A 15921-nucleotide genomic window follows, 5' to 3' on the forward strand; every position below is an offset into this window, starting at 1 on the left:
TGGGTTGGGGAGAATGTGGTTGTTGAGGGGAAAGACCCTATCGTGTGGCTGGGATGAGGCCCAGGGCAGCTGGCAGACCGTCCTTCCATCTGGGGCCCATCCCAGCCCTTCCACAGACCACGCTGACCACAGACCACCCAGACGCCAGCCCAGCCCCTGCCCAGGGCATCCCCCACTTTCCAGGCTTTGGAAGCCTGCTTCTCTGCTCTTGAACCCTGGGGTCCCTCTCAAGAGTCGGGCTGTGTCAGGACTGAGAGCAGGTTTGCGTGCTGGGTCCCCCCACTGCACCCCCCTCTGCCGTACCCCAATTCCTTCACCTGATTTCCCTTCCCAGCTGCCTTGAACTCCCCCGACCCCCCTCTCTGCACCGCCCCATTTCTCCTCTTCAATCTGTCTACACCCTCGACCCACCCTGCCAGCCTCTGCTCTCTCCTCAGGACCCACAGTCTGACTCTCCCTGCAGTGAATCCCTGTTGCCCCCAACCCGGCACTTCAGCCTGGAGGCATTTCACTCCGAGGACCTCCTCCCCCCACCCCCCCAGCAGGCTGGTTCTCTGAAGGTGGGTTATTTATTCATTTTTTAAAAATAAATTTATTTACTTATTTTTGGCTGCGTTGGGTCTTTGTTGCTGCGCACGGGCTTTCTCTAGTTACGGTGAGTGGGGTGCTACTCTTCTCTGTGGTGCACAGACTTCTCATTGCGATGGCTTCTCTTGTTGCGGAGCACGTGCTCTAGGCACTCAGGCTTCAGTAGTTGTGGCGCACGGGCTTAGTTGCTCCGCGGCATGTGGGATCTTCCCGGACCAGGGCTCGAACCTGTGTCCTCTGTGTTGGCAGGCGGATTCTTAGCCACTGTGCCACCAGGGAAGCCTGGAAGATGGGTTATTTAAATCCGTGTCTTTAGCGCCTGGCTGAGAGGAGGTGGTCGCTGATCCACAAGGGTATGGGGGGCGCCTACTGTGTGCCTGGCTCTCAGTGAGATGCCCTCCTGTCCCCGAGGTCCCGGGGAGGGAGAGAGGTGGGCTGGCAGCACCTCTGCTCCTCCCGGGCACCGTCTCTGCAGCAGAGGGCGCGTGGCTCAGGCCGTGAGAGGGGTCGGGTGGGAGACGACGGCGCCCCAGGCCTTTGGAAGCTGGGCTTCTGCCCTCTCACCGGCTCTCTGAACCATACATTCCTGCCCGAGCAGCTTTCATGTACCTAAAACCTGGCTGGCTGCCTTTTATCTGCAGAGAAAACAGCCGATGCTGAGAGCTGGGCAGTCGAGGCCTCATGCAGCCAGGATCAGAAGGGCAAGGAGCAGGCAGCCACCCCGGGGTCTGACCTGCCCCATGCAGGGTCCTCTGCTCCCCGAGTGAGAGGGGCTGCGCCAGGCAGGTGGGGGTCCTGGGGTCTGCCTGGGTCCCGGCCTGGGTCGGGCTGGTGGCCAGAGGGGGCTTCAGGATCCCGGCCTCAATCTGTGGCTGCCCGGCCTGGCTTGTGGGTGGAACAGAAAGAGCAGAGTCGGCTGGGAGGGTGGGCAGGGTCTGAGGCCAGGACTGGGGGACGGTGAACAGGGAGGCAGGGGAGCCGGGTCTGTGCCTTGTTTCTGATTTCTCCTGGCCCTGATACTCAGAGGGCACTTTCACCTGTCCGAGCCTCAGTTTCCGCATCTGAAAAATGGGCACTACGGTCCCAGTCTTGCCTCCCTCTCTAATAATATCTGGTATTTGCTGAGGGCCCCCATGTGCTGGGCACAGTTTTTTTTGTTTGTTTGTTTTGTGTTTTTTTGCGGTACGCGGCCTCTCACTGCTGTGGCCTCTCCCGCTGCGGAGCGCAGGCTCAGCGGCCATGGCTCACGGGCCCGGCCGCTCCGCAGCATGTGGGATCCTCCTGGACCGGGGCACGAACCCGTGTCCCCTGCATCGGCAGGCGGACTCTCAACCACTGTGCCACCAGGGAAGCCCATGGGCACAGTTTTCAGCCCTGTGTGTGTTCTCACTAATGCAGTCCTCTCTGTTGTTTCTGTGACTGCTTTATAGGGGTGGAAACTGAGGCCCAGAGAGGCTGCCTGCTTGCCTAAGGTGGCACAGCTGGATGGCAAAGCTGGGTGGCACAGCCCTGGGCGGGTTGGCTCCAGAGAGTGTTGAGGTGAGGGTTAGGGAGGAGGAGGGAGGAGGAGGGGCTTTTAAACACTCACGCTCACAGGAAGAGGGTTGGGATCCCTGTCAGGTGGCCCTAGGTGTCCGTGGTGATGGCCCCGGACATCCAGCTGCTTGACTCGGGGTTCCCCAGGCCTTGCACAGGTCAGGGTGGGGGGTTCACCCCTGACTGCTATGAACAAAACCCTGGCCTTACAGAGCCCTGGCCTCCAGAGGCTGTGGGACTGGGCCCTTGGGGCACTCTGAGATGTCGGGCACCTTGCTTATCCCCCAACACTCCTCTGGTTGGGGTGGGATGGGGACTGGCCACTCTCAGGGGGTCCTCAGATTCTGCTGGTTGGGGAGCCAGTGACCCAGAGCCTGAGCTGTTGGCACTTGGGGCACCACCTGCATTCCAGCCAGTGTCTCTGTGCCCCGAGGGGTGTTTGGGGCTGCTGGCCAGGCCTGGGGCAGGTTCAGAACAGATTCAGGTTGGAACACACAGATACACATGCATGTACATGCTTACACACACGTGCATACACGTACATCCACGTGTTCCCTCTGCCTAAAAAGCCCTCCTTCAAATACCTACGGGCTGCCTCCTTCACCTCCTTGGGGTCTTGACTCAAATGTCACCCTGCCAGAGGGGCTTCCCTAGGCCTTCTCCCTAACAGTCCCCTGAACTTCCCTGATTTCTTTTTTCTCCTGGGCCCCATCCCCATCTACCAGCCCTGCATCGCCTTTGCATCGCCTGCCCCTGTCGACATGGGGTGCCCCACGAGGCAGTGTCCACCGCCTACCCCTGCTCTCAGAGCTGTGCCTGGCAGGTCGTTGGCGCTCGGTGACTATTGGTAAGAGGAATAAATCAGCGAGTGTGCCGTGTGCTCAGGGCGTATGCTCCAGCATGTGCTCGCACGTGCGCATGTCACACAAACACACATGTGCTTGACATTCATCTTCATTGTTGCTCAAGCCCGGAAGCAGCTTTTGTCTTTCCCGTGTGGCAGGGACCTCCTCGTCACTCCAGAAGCCAGAGAGAGAGAGAGAGAGAGGGAGGGAGAGAGAGTGTTTATTCATGTATTTCCCCCTTCAGTCACTCACCCTTTTCGTACTTTTGTAAGCATGAGGCTCTGCGGGGTGCCAGCTGCAGACACACTGTGTGCCACTCATGGGCATCCCACCTGCCTCCTCCCCAGGGCGTCCCCCAGATGCAGTGAGTGTTGGGTTTGGGGGTGGGATGAGCCCAGTTCCCCTCGGTGTCTCCCCAGTGGCCTTGCCCAGCACAACGCGGGGCGCCTCAGAACGCTTGTTGAATTGATAAGTTGGCCAAATACCTAACACGTGGGAGGACAGGGAGGATGTGCTTGGTGCCCCTGGGGCAGCCTTACTTGGTGCTGAGGGAGGTCCGAGCAGGCTCTCTGGAGGATGAAGGCTCCTGGGGGGCTGCTTGGAGGAGGTGGCACTTGAGCTGGGCCTTGATGCACCAGGAAGATTTGGATGTGGGGAGATGAGGTCTTGGGCTTTGTGGGCAGAGGAAGGCAGGCAGAGAGGAAAGAGAAACAGGCGAACAGATGGCCCCAGAGTAGGACAGCCGTCGTTGGTCAGGGCTGCTGGAGTCTGACTTCTTGCTGACTCTTGTCCCATGAGGGCGCAATAGGAAGGTGTAGCCTCCCCAGCACCTGGAACAGCGCCCAGCACACAGTTGCTGCTCTAAGTGTTGGGCGACAGCAAGAGGGAGGCAGAGAGGGAGGAGCTGGCGGGGGGACAGGGTGGGCACGGCTGTTGTGAAGGAGAGGAATGTTTTCTGAAGAGAATGTTAATCCAGTGCCTCCCTCCCTCTCGGCTGGGCTGCGGGGACAGTGAGAGCTGCGGAGATACCAGAGCCCCCCTGGGGCCAGGTTGTCACGATCCCCCTGCCCATGGGGTCCCCAGGGCGGTCCTTGCCTCTGCCCCTCCACTCCAGGCTGGGGTGGGGACGGGAGGGAGGGGAGCTTGGGGGGACCTGCCAGCCCCAGGAGATGTCCTCACTAAGCAGTAACTGTGACTACAGAGAGAGAGCTGGGGGTGGGAGGGGGAGGCACCAGGGACAGTGCTAGAGGGTAAAAACAGAGAGAGAGCTGCCAGGAGGAAGTGCAGGGGGAGAGATAATAGCCCACATCAGAGCTAACCCTTGAGTGCTGACTGCCCGCCAGGCGCTGCCCCTAGCACCTCCTGTGAGTTCCCACACGTGACCCTCACAACCTTATGAGAAAGGGATTGGAATTATTCCCATTTTGCAGAGGAGGAAACTGAGGCCCAGAGAGGTGAAGTAACCTGCCCCAGGTTTCCCAGCCGGTGCACGGCAGACCTGGGATTTGAATCTGAGCAGTTTAACTCCCAAATCACTGCTTCAGGCCATCCTCCTGGGCACCTCAGGAGGGCCTGGAGCTGAGGAGGGAGCCTGCAGGGGGCAGTGTAGGAGGAGCTGGCAGAGGCGATGTTTACGAGGATGCTGGCTTATCTCCTGGACCCTGTTCAGGAAGCTGGCTCTACTCCTCTGCAACCCTTATCATCTCAGGGCAAGGTCCCTGTTTCAGGATCTGAGGAATGGTTGGGGGCAGTGCAGGGGCCCCTCCTGGGCTTCAGAAATCAGAGGCCCTGAGCACTCCTGCAGGCTGACACACACACACACCTGCAGGAACCCCATGCTTGGCCCTCCCACCCTCTATGGGAATGAGGGTGTGCAGGGGGCAGGGGTGGCGCCTGGGTCTGAAGCCGGCTGACGCAGGCTGAGCTCACTGGGGGAGGCTCTGAGTCCCGGCACCTGGACAGCCACCTGTCCATTCGCTGTCCCTGCCCAGGCCGAGTGCCCGGATGGGAGGGGAGGGGGGAGGCGGCTTGGAAGGAGGACCGAGGGGTGAGAAGTTGCCTCGTGCGGGCTGCTCTGCCGCTCTGCCCCCAGCCCCAAGACCTCCCCGGACCTGCTGCCCCTCCTCTGAGCGGGCACTTTTGACTCCGGCCCTATGGCCCTGTGTTGGGGAACACATCAGAAGTAGGAGAGAAGCTGCTTCTAATCAGGAGGCGAGTGGATTTCTGGGTGTGTGATTAGGGCCGGCAGAGGTGAGCTGGCAAACAAACACGGCCGTCTTCTCTCAGGGACCTGCTGTGGTGGCCCTGCATCTGCGCTGCCAGCTCCAGATTCAGGGCGCTTCTCCTCAGAGGGATGACCCCAAGGGTGACATTTATTTTGTTCTGTTGTTTTACTGTCAAAAATTTAAAATGTAGGCATTTCAGACACGCACAAAAGTGCAACAAACAGGGCAGTGTACCTTCGCGTCCACACCGGTCAACAGTTGTCAGCGCTCGGCCAGTGTTATTTCTTCTTCCACACGTTCCTACAGCGATTCTTTTGAAGCAAATCCCAGACCTCATCATATCACTTCATGCCTAAATATTTTAGTACATATCTCTGAAATGGTGGGTCTCAACTGGGGACAGTTTTGTCTCCCGGGGGACATTTGGCAATGTCTAGAGACATTTTTGGTTGTCACAACCGGGGGAGGGGTGTGCTACTGGCATCTAGTGGGTAGGGGACAAGGGTGCGGCTTAACATCCTACAAGGCACAGGACAGCCCGCCAACAAAGGATCACACCCCACTCCCCTCCACAAGCGTTAACAGCGCTGAGGTGGGGAAACCGCGCTCTAAGAGCTAGGGACTCAAAAACCAGCCAGCCAGCTGCAGCTGTAATACCCTCATCAGACCTTAAAAATAACGATACTTTTTGAATGAATCACCAAATGTCCAACCAGAGTCCGCATTGCAGGGGGCGCTGCTTTCATGCTAAGTGCCCTCCAGGGCCAAGAGGACTGGGCTAGTGTTCAGACACTGCTGACTCAGGCAGGCAGAGGGACGCATGTGCTCTGGGACGTTCCAGTGAGGTCTGCTTTCTAAACACGTGCTGTATTTGCGTAGTTCTACGCGGAAAACATACAGAGAGTCTAAGGTGGGAGGTCCTGCCCAGCCCCACCTCTAGCCCCTGGCTGTCTCCCGGGAGGCAGCTTTGCCCCTGTTTAGTTTCAGAGCAGGTTGAGTATATACCCCAGTGGAAGGTGGACCCCCGCGCTGTCCCTGAGGATAGGCACACCCTAGGCAGAGGCCAGGTGGGCAAACCCGTGTGCAGGGGGCTCCCGGTGTCCTCTGGCTCCGGAATATTTTCCCACCCTCAGTTGCCATGTGGACTAAAATTCTGGCCATTAATTTTTTTTCTGCCAGGATTGAATCTTAATTATTCCTTAGGGGGAATCAGTCTTCGATTTGACATCAGCCCAGATCAGTATGCCCAGCCCTTCACCCTGTCACCGTGGACGACTGAGGGCAGGGTAAAGGGTACACAGGAAGGGTACATGTTGGTGTGGACTAAAGCAGGGGGTGGAGAGCACGGGCCACTGGCCGGTCCTGGGGAGCCGGGGCAGACGAGAGCCCTGTGAGGAGGGCACCCGGGATGTGGGTGGGGGGAGGTGGGAGAGGCTCAGGAGGGTCCACACGACCCCTTTCATGTCCCTTGGGGGTGTTGGATGTCAACCACAGGAGGAATGGCACCTTGAGAGCTCCGTGTCCCACCTTTGCCTGGGGGGCCAGGTGGGAGGTGTGAGGGCAGGAAGGTGCCCTGTGACTGGGGGAGCCGGGCTGGGGCCAGGAGGCCCGGAGTCTGCCGTTGAGAGGCCGTGGCACCGGGTGGGCCCTGTGTCCCAGGCTGCGGAGAGAGGGTTTCTCGGAGGCCCTAGTCTCTCTGGCCTTCTGGGATTCAGTCTGTGGGGTGGGGCGAGGGCTGTGGAAATTGGAACCTGGGCTCTGTCCCCACTGAGCTGGGCAGGAGGAAGGAGCCTGGGCCCAGAGAGAGCTGTGGGGATGGGGTCTGCTGGGTGGTGACAAGAAAGGCTGCCTGGAGGCAGGGAGTGGACCAGATAAACCCTCAGGCCCCTCTCACCACCCTCATCCCCACCCCATCCCCATTCCCACTCCATCCCTGGGCCAACCATCTGGGGATTCTCTCCAGCTGGGATGTTCCAGCTCTTTATGTAAATTGAGGCACCCAGAGGATCCCGTGGTGTGTGTGTGTGTGTTAGCACGTGCGTGTACGTGTGTACAGGCATGTGCGTTATCCCCTAGGACTCTGGGGTGTGTACGTGTGTGTTATTGAGGGACCACCGGCCACAAGACCCGGGTGAGGTGGGCTGGGAGACTTTCTAGAGGAGGGCTTGATGCTGACATGCCTCTCACTTCTCACCCAGATGCCAGCCTCGCTCCTGCTGGGAAAAGGGAGAGGCCTGGGGAGAGACGGGAGCAGGGGAGCTGAGAGGGGGTGGGAAGCATTGGGACCCTGGGTAGAGCCCGGGGCGGGGCTGACCAACCATTTGCCCACCCTCTCTGGGCCTCAGTTTCCTCCTCTGTCAAGTGGGGCTGGGACCTATTCAGCCCATGTCAAGGGGTCTCCCCCAGGACGAGAGGAGGCAGTGCCCATGGGAAGGGCTGGGGGTGGTGGTCCCAAGGCCATGGGATGGGAGGCAGGTTGGGGTGTAGGGGCTGGTGCTGGCCGGGCAGGGTGAGATGCCAGCCGCCCCCATCAGTGGCCCCTCTCGCCCCCAGATCCCCCAGATCAGCTACGCCTCCACAGCCCCCGACCTGAGTGACAACAGCCGCTACGACTTCTTCTCCCGCGTGGTGCCCTCGGACACGTACCAGGCCCAGGCCATGGTGGACATCGTCCGTGCCCTCAAGTGGAACTACGTGTCCACGCTAGCCTCGGAGGGCAGCTACGGTGAGAGTGGCGTGGAGGCCTTCGTCCAGAAGTCCCGTGAGGACGGTGAGTCCGGCGCCCGCCCTCAGGGTCGTGCTTGGGGACGGGGGGACGTCACAGCGTGGTGGCCGAGCGCTGCTCGGGAGCCGCTCCCTGGGTTCTGCCTTGGGCTCTCCTGCCCCGGGCCACCCCCTCATGGGCCTGAGTCTCTCCTCTGAGCCTGTAGCCTTGTGGGCGGGTGGCTGGGTGACTGCTGGGGGCTGGGGGTGGATGTGAGTGACTTTTGCGGACATGGCTGGGCAGACGGAGGGACTGTCAGTATCCCCAGCATGGGAGCTGATGGAACAGACCCTGTTCTCAGGCAGAGAGGAGGAGAAGGAGGTGGGGATGGAGGTGGGCTTGTTCAGTGGGGTCTCAGGGACCCAGGAGCCAGAGGCCGACCAGCAGCTTCTTGGAGCAAGGATTTGTCTGAGGGACTGAGAATTCAGAATCCTTAAACTTGGGCCATGTGGTTAGGGGCAGGGGCTGCGGTGGGGCTGTGCCGGCCTCAGGGAGTTAGGTGCCCTGTGGGTGGGATTCGGGGAAGGGTGGGAAAGTGACGTGCTCTCCTCGGATCCTCCGCGCTTACCACAGGCCCCCTTGCCCCGCCGAGCTCACTGCGTTCCTGAATTGCCGTCCCCAGAGTGATAAGCTTCTAGGTACCAGCAGGCAAGGAGAGGCTAAGCAGGCAGGGGTTGCCTCCACGGCAGGCCCAGACCTGGGCCTCTGGCCGGTCCTTTCCGATGGCCACACTGAGGCAGGACAGCCTGTGTGGGACTGTGTGTGTGGGCGTCCAGGGCAGCAGACAGGCCCCTGGGTCGGGGGCCCCACCTGGGCTGGTGAGCCCTGCCAAGCTGATTCAGAGCTGTGGGGGCCAAGGGACGGCTCCCGTGCTGCGTGGGGCATGGAGGGAAGCAGGGAGGCCCTTCCGCTCCTGGCGGACCCTCCTCCCCGCAGACAGGGCCCCTCTGCCTCCTCTCCTGGCCTCTCCCAAGGCCCCGTCTCTAAATAGCTCACTGTGGCGCCCTCGACCTTGGGGGATGGCGTCTCTATATTTATACCCGGAGAACCCCGGAACTCTAATTGCTTTTCCTAAGGACCGCAGAGTGTCCAGAGGCTGGCGTTGGTAACACCCTGCAGGCATAATCCTGCTATAAATCTCAGACAAGCCCCTTTAATTGTACAGCCGAAGCAGCTCGGGTGCTTGTAACCTGGCGGCGAGGGCGGCGGGGTGGTGGAAATGGGGTAGTGCTGACTGATGGCTGCGGCTCCAGCAGCTAGGCCCCCACGGAAGGAAGCAGGGGGTGGACAGACCCCATTCCCACCTGCAGGCAGGCTGGGCAGTGTCAGACTCCAGCTCCCCCCCCCCCCCCCCCCCGCCGACTGCCCACAAATCCTTTCTTTCTTTGCTGAGACTTGGATACCTCTCTGCACTGGCTCCACCCATCCTGCTCTGCAGGCTCCTCTCCTCCCTGACGGCTTGAGTCCTTCCCCAAACAAGCCCACTGCCTTTCTGATTCAGGTGCAACCTCTGTTGGATTTGGGGACAAAAGTGCTGGATGGGGGTAGGGACAGAGGTCCAGAATCTTAGCGTTCAATTGTGTTTGGTCCCTGCCATAGGGACCTGGAAGCCGCCCCCTGTACTCAACATAGCCTTCCCTATGCCGCTGGCACATGCCGAGCCCCTGTTTATACCGGGTGTTCTGGGTAATCTGCCCCACCAGATGAAGCAGGTACCCCCATTGTCCAGGGAAGGAAGCTGAGGCTCAGAGACACCAAATAATTGGCACCAGGTCACAGAGCAAGTTAGAGGCGGAGAAGGGATTTGAATCCAGGCGCGCTGGCTCCAGGACTAGAGGTCTTAACTGCTTTGTCACTCTGTCTTCTGCCCATTTCCCACTGCAGTAACTGAGACCCATGTGGACCAGTCCTGTGCAAGGGATGGGGGTATGACAGTCATGCGTACGCACGCACGCGCGCGCGCACACACACACACACACTTGGCCTGGAGGGACACATGCTGATGTGTTAAGCGTGGGAGAGGCATGGGATTGGGGTGAGGTCAGGGCATTGCATTTTGGCTGAAGCTAAGGCTACTGTTTGAATTTTCTGCAAGCATCTAATCAGGCATTGAGTAGTTAGAGAATAGAAAGTCTACTCAAGATTTTTAAAAGGACCCCTAGAAAAATAAAAGAACTAGGTGCTCTGCCCGGGCCCAGCACAGGGGCACAGCTGTGCCCCTGCCGCCTGCATTCCTTCCCATTGCTGAGGGTCTGGCCTCCCACCTGGCCGGACCTCCCTCATCCGCAGACCCCCTGGCAGGGTGTGCAGTCCCGGGGCCCTGGCTGGGCAGCTGGGTCTCCCTGCCCCGCCTGCTAAATGAAATTTGATTTGGAGAACCATCTTTAGGCAAATGAAAAGAAAAGGAGAGAGAAAGCCACGCTCCAGCTGCCCAAATTGAAATCAGAATTGAGCGGCCAGTAGAAAGGGGCCGCTGTACCTTTTGCCTAATTCCTGTGAAAGATTAAAGATGTCTTTGGCTATATATCGTATTGATTCGTCCTCTGAAGTATAAATCATCTTCGCGTTGCTCAGAGGAGTGCCGGGGAGCGGGGAGGACGGGAGGGTGCGCTCGCCAGGCTGAGGGTGTACATCAGAGCCCTGGTGAGAGCTCAGCCAGCAAGTCCTGGGTGCCTGTGTGTGCTGGGCTCTGGTGGGTCCTTCAGGGAGCATAATTATGGCCTTTTTTTTTTTTTTTTTGCTGTACGCGGGGCTCTCACTGTTGCGGAGCAACGGGCCTCTCCCGTTGCGGAGCACAGGCTCCGGACGCGCAGGCTCAGCGGCCATGGCTCACGGGCCCAGCCGCTGTGCGGCATGTGGGATCTTCCCGAACCGGGGCACGAACCCGTGTCGCCTGCATCGGCAGGCGGACTCTCAACCACTGCGCCACCAGGGAAGCCGATGGCCTTTTTATAGATGAGGAAACTGAGGCCAGAGAGGGTAGGTCACTTTCCCAAGGCTACACAGCCAGAACGTAGAGGAGCTGGGATTGGAGCCCAGCTCCATCCTCTGGGTGGGGAGCTCCTGGGTAGCACCCAGCACTATTGCACTATTGGGCCGTTGGCACAGGGCTTAGAGAAAGCTCTGGCGCTGCACTTTCCAGTCCCCATCAGCAGTGCCCTCCCACCCCAGTCCCTTGGTCATGTGGATTGCGCCCTGAGCCAGCCTATGGCCCTTGACTGAACCCTGCACTGTGCCAGGCAGCCTCACCGCACTTTCATGAATCCCGATGACAGTGTTTGGTCCCTCTGTTACAGATGAGGAAACTGAGGCTCAGAGGGGTGAAGTGGCTGGCCCAGGCTCACACACTGAGGTGTTGGAGCAGGACTTGGAGCCAGGCTGTCAGCCCTAGGCCCTTTCCCCCACGCTATCCGTCTCCCCCAGCTTATATCACAGAGATGGCAGTGCATGTTAAGGAACAGGCCTCGACAGACAGACCTGGGCTCCGACTCAGCCACTTGCTGGCCACGTGATTCTGGGAAAGTCACTCAGCCTCTCTCGGTTTTGGTTTCCTCATCTGCGAAGTGGGGAAGAAACTGGTTGTTATCAGAATGAAACGTGCTCCCGGCCCATGGAGGTCGGCGCTCAGGAACGCACATGGGAGGGTTATGATTAGGGGTGTGGCTGCCTGGGCCCCAGCCCTCCCTGGTGCCAGCCGCTCTTGGGGAGGCCCGGGGAGTGATGGAAGGCCCGAGGGGGTGGTGCTGGGCCCTGCGTGGGGCCACAGGCAGTGTCCAAGGACAGGATGAGGGACAAAATCACAGGAGCCCTGGCCAGCCTGCTTGCCCTGGTGTCTGCAGCAGGTCGTGGGCGTGTGTGTGCTTTTGTGAGGTGTCGGGCGCATCCCCCATCTGTGTGGTGTGCGCTCCTTCTGGCTGCAGGGCTCCCCCTCTCCCTGCCAGGCAGAGGCTGCCCAAGGGAAAGGCTAGGGACACAACCAGGCCTGGGATTAGGTACGTAGAGCAGGCCCTACCTGGGCTCTGGAGCTAATGTGAGTGAGTCACCCTTGGAGGGAGATGAAGGCTAGAGGGGGTGGCACAGGTGGGGCCCCGCCCTCGGTGCCTCCCACCACTGTCCTGGGCGCTCTTGGGGGTTGGGGTCTGGAGTATGAACTTGTATACCCCCACAGCCTTTCCGTATCAGTGGGGCCTTGTGTGAGCCTCAGTTTACCTGCACTAGTGCTCCATTTCACAGATGAGGACAACCAAGGCTCAGGGAAGTCAAGGGGCCTAAGATCACAAGGAAATGTTGAGTGTCAGAGCCCAGGGCTCCTGTGTGGGTGACAGGACAATGGATAATATTAGTAGGTAACATTTATGGAGCCCTCCTGTGGACCAGACCCCATTTTATGTGCTTCATACATGTTAACTCATTTGTCTTTCAAGACAACTCCATTATACAGATGACAATACTGAGGCTCAGAGAGGTTAAGTAACTCCCCTGAGGCCACACACTGGAAGGTAGCAGGAGTGGGATTTGAATCCAGCGTGGCCTCCTGATCTCTGGTGCACGTCATAGGAAGGACACACAGGTCAGCTCTGGGCAGGGGCATCTCCACGGGGCCACCTTGGGAGTTTGGTTCTCTAATGAGTGATTCCAGCACCCTGGGCACATCTAGGCCTGTACTCCTAGGGTGAGAATGGGAGGGCCTTTCTGGGTGTGGTGGGAAGGGACGTGGGAGCCTCAGGCCTGCTCCTTGAAGGATGTCCTGTCCCTCGCACGGTGGAAAATTTAAAGTCTCATCTCCCTGCTGTGTCCCCGCATCCCCCATTGGTATTCCGAAGATGCTGGTGAGTCAAGCTGTTGCTGGTCTGACCTCCAGGTCCAACTCCCAGGACTGAGCGTCAGACTTGCATTTAGATGGGCCCGTCCGCGCGGCGGAGTGGCAGGGCTGGCAGCTGGAGGCCCAAGGCTGGGGCATCTCATCCCTCTGGCTCTGTGACATCTCTAGACTCAACTTCTCCAGCTGTAAACAGAGGCTCCAAGGGGAGTGGGGAGAAGCTGGCCAGCTGGAAAGAGCCGTGCCACCCGGAGGGGATGGCACTGCTCATCCTTCTGGGAGACTAGAGAGGAGAGAGGTTTGCCCCAGGGCACCCCCAGGATCCAGCAGCTCCCCTTTCTGCTGCCTGCCCTCCCGGACCTTGTCTCCTTCCACTCCCCTCTCAGGCTCTTCTCCAGTCACACCAGCCTCCTCACGGCTCCTCTAACACTCCAGGCACAAGCCCACCTCAGGGCCTTTGCACTGGCTTCTCCCTCTGCCCAGAAAGCTCTGTCCCTGGTTGTCCATGTGGCTGCATTCTCAGTGCATTCAGCTGCCTTCCCAGGGGTCCCCTCTTCAGAGGGGCCTCTCTGACCACTGAGTCCCCAGTCCACTACTCTCCATTCCATGCTCCCTGCTCTGTTTTTCTTTATAGCATTGACAAGTACATTTTTATTTGTTTATGGTTCATGACAGCAGAGATTTTTTGCCTGTTTTGTTCTCTGGTACCTCTCCAGCCTCTAGCACAGTCCCTGGCACACAGTAGTTGCTCAGTAAATGTTTGTGGGATGGGTGATCATGAAATCCAGCCGCCTACTCACTTCTTTAGCCCTTCTTCCCATCCTAGGCCTGAAAGGTTGCTCTCCCAGTCTATAGAAGGGCAGACTGAGGCTGACAGAGCACGGGCTTCTGGGGTCAGGCTGCCCTGGGACCCTGCCCTCCCCTCTGAGCTCCTGGCTGCCCCCAACCCTATCCTGACTCATCGAGGACAGATATCCTTTCCACCGCAGCGCCTGCCTCGGGATGCTTTGTTCTGAGGTGCTGCCTGCCCCAGAGGGCAGGAACAGGAAGAGGTTCAGCCTTCCAGACCCCGCTCGAGTCTCCCACTGGCCTGGACTTCATGGATTTATTTCACATCCACTGGGTACCCAGCCCCTGTGCGAGGAGAGGAGAGAGGCAGTGGGCTCTGCCAGCTCTCAGCGGGCGTGGGAAGAGCAGTGCCCACACAGACCTGGCACCCTGCCCTCCTGCAGGAGGTGCCCAGGAGAATTTGCCTTAATAATTGAATGAAGGGATGTGATGACGCATGTGTTGAGGTGAAGAGATAAACTCCAGGGTTGCAAGAGGCCCAGCGCATCAAGATGGGCAGTCCAGCAGGGCTTGGAGGAGGGATACTTGGACAAGTGGAGAGGAAGGAAGGGGTGTGCCAGGTGGGGAAACAGCGTGAGCACAGCCTGGAGGAAGGAGTGAGCAGGCAGATGGGACCCCAGTGAGGGGCCTGGCCTGGTCCTAGTAGCCGTGGGATGGGGACCCATGTGAGATGGAGCGGAGCTGTTTCTTTCAGGTCAACCCTGCGTTTAACAGTTTTTTGGCACTTGGGGTTGTTGTGTCCACCTGCCATGTCCAAGTTACATAGGGCCCTGGGGAGTCTTCTCTGCCCATCACGGCTCAGTGCCAAGGCCCCTCCTCCCTGCAGACTTGCTTACCCAGGGAGGCATATGATCTTCCCCTAGGCTGGCCTCCTGGGAACCCCAATCATACCTGCCCCAGTGCTTGTTGAATTCCCCCTCTTCCTCTTCCACTTGACTGGGCCCCTTGAGGCCGTGGAAGGAAGGACCCCCTTGGCTCTGTGTCCTTCGCCGTCCCTCGCCCACAGTGGGGCCTCAATAGATGTCTGTAGGATGAACAGATGACCAGCCCTGTGCCCTTGGGCACGTCATTGCCCTTCTGGGGCCCCCGTCTCTCATCTGTGACAGGAGTGGGCACATCAGCTCATCTGCAGGGTCCAGCTCTGACATCTGGCAGGCTGGGTCCTCCTAGCCCGAGGCGCCTGACTCCAGGCATCCTTCTCGTAAGCAAAGCCTCATCATGGGGTCACTTCAGGCTTGGTCTTTTGGTTCAGGGATGAGTGGGTCCAACTGTATGGGGACAGAGCCTGGAGCATGCGACCTTCTCACCCTCAGTCAGGTGAAATGTGGTTGAGATTAGCCGATGGGGCAGGGCGCTGGAAACAGGGAGGCATCCTGCCACTGGCCTTGGGTTGGTGTATAAGAGAGCAGGGTGGTTTGTAGCATCTTCTTGAGGGGAGACCTCTGGGCCTCACAGCCCAGGGACCTTCAGCCCTGCCCACTGACCAATGCATTTTCCAAGAACGTGGGAGGGGAGTGGACCCCACCCCGGAGCCACTCCCAACCATTCTAGCTTATCACCCAGGCTGCCCCCAACTTGAGACAAATTGCATCTTCCTCTCCCTTGCTCTGCTGCCCGTCACTGCTCTGTGGGTGGAAATTCAGTGGACTTGGTATGGGCATCCCCTGCCAAGCTGTGAGGCCCACCACGTGCCAGCTGGGTCTCCAGGATGCTCTGCGAGATTGGCAAGGTGCTGGCATCAGCGTGGCTGCTCAGTGATTACCCAGTCAGTCTCTGTCCCGCTTTGAAGGTGAACCCTGCGCTGTCTGGCCTGCCGAGGGGACTTCGCCTGTCTGTTCTAATTGCTCCGCCCCCTCCCCCCCCCCCCCCCCCCCCCGGCCTTCAGTGCGGTGCCGCTCTAATTTCTCCGCCCCCCCGGCCTTCAGTGCGGTGCTGGCACCTCTTGATTTCGTGAGTCCTGTGGGTTGGGTGTCATCAGGCCACTTTTCCTCTCTCTCTGACTCATCTCTGATGTGTTCGCCCTGGCCTATCACAATGGGGACATGCTCCCATCCGAGTTCGCCTCTAAGCTTGACGGGATTGACAGGAGGAAGGAGACAGAATGGACAATGAGCCCTTTTTGCTCTGAGTTTGCATCCCTTCCCTCTTGGACAGGAAGCAACATTTTTTTTCACCGGGCTTTTTTGTGGAACATGTTTGAAGATTTCTTCCAGGTCTAAAAAAGTTTTCCTTTGCTGGTTGCAGCCCCTTTGTGAATCCTGTCCTCCCTGGATGATGCAGTAGAGTGGAGCCCAG

General features: G+C 59.1%; 1 protein-coding gene across 20 annotated transcripts in view; it reads left to right on the top strand.

Moving 5' to 3' along the window:
- GRM4 (glutamate metabotropic receptor 4) overlaps positions 1-15921 on the top strand; it is a 111214-nt gene that overhangs the window by 39964 nt on the left and 55329 nt on the right. For all 20 annotated transcript variants that reach the window (XR_010946870.1, XR_010946871.1, XR_010946872.1 and 17 more), the window contains exon 3: positions 7748-7964. Coding sequence is in view for 17 of the 20 variants with exons in the window: in XM_067753295.1 (XP_067609396.1) it covers positions 7748-7964 (217 nt within the window). In the remaining 3 variants the exon portion in view is untranslated. The remainder of the gene's footprint in view (positions 1-7747; positions 7965-15921) is intronic.

Source organism: Pseudorca crassidens, chromosome 10 (assembly GCF_039906515.1).
Source record: "Pseudorca crassidens isolate mPseCra1 chromosome 10, mPseCra1.hap1, whole genome shotgun sequence".
Lineage (NCBI taxonomy): Eukaryota > Metazoa > Chordata > Mammalia > Artiodactyla > Delphinidae > Pseudorca > Pseudorca crassidens.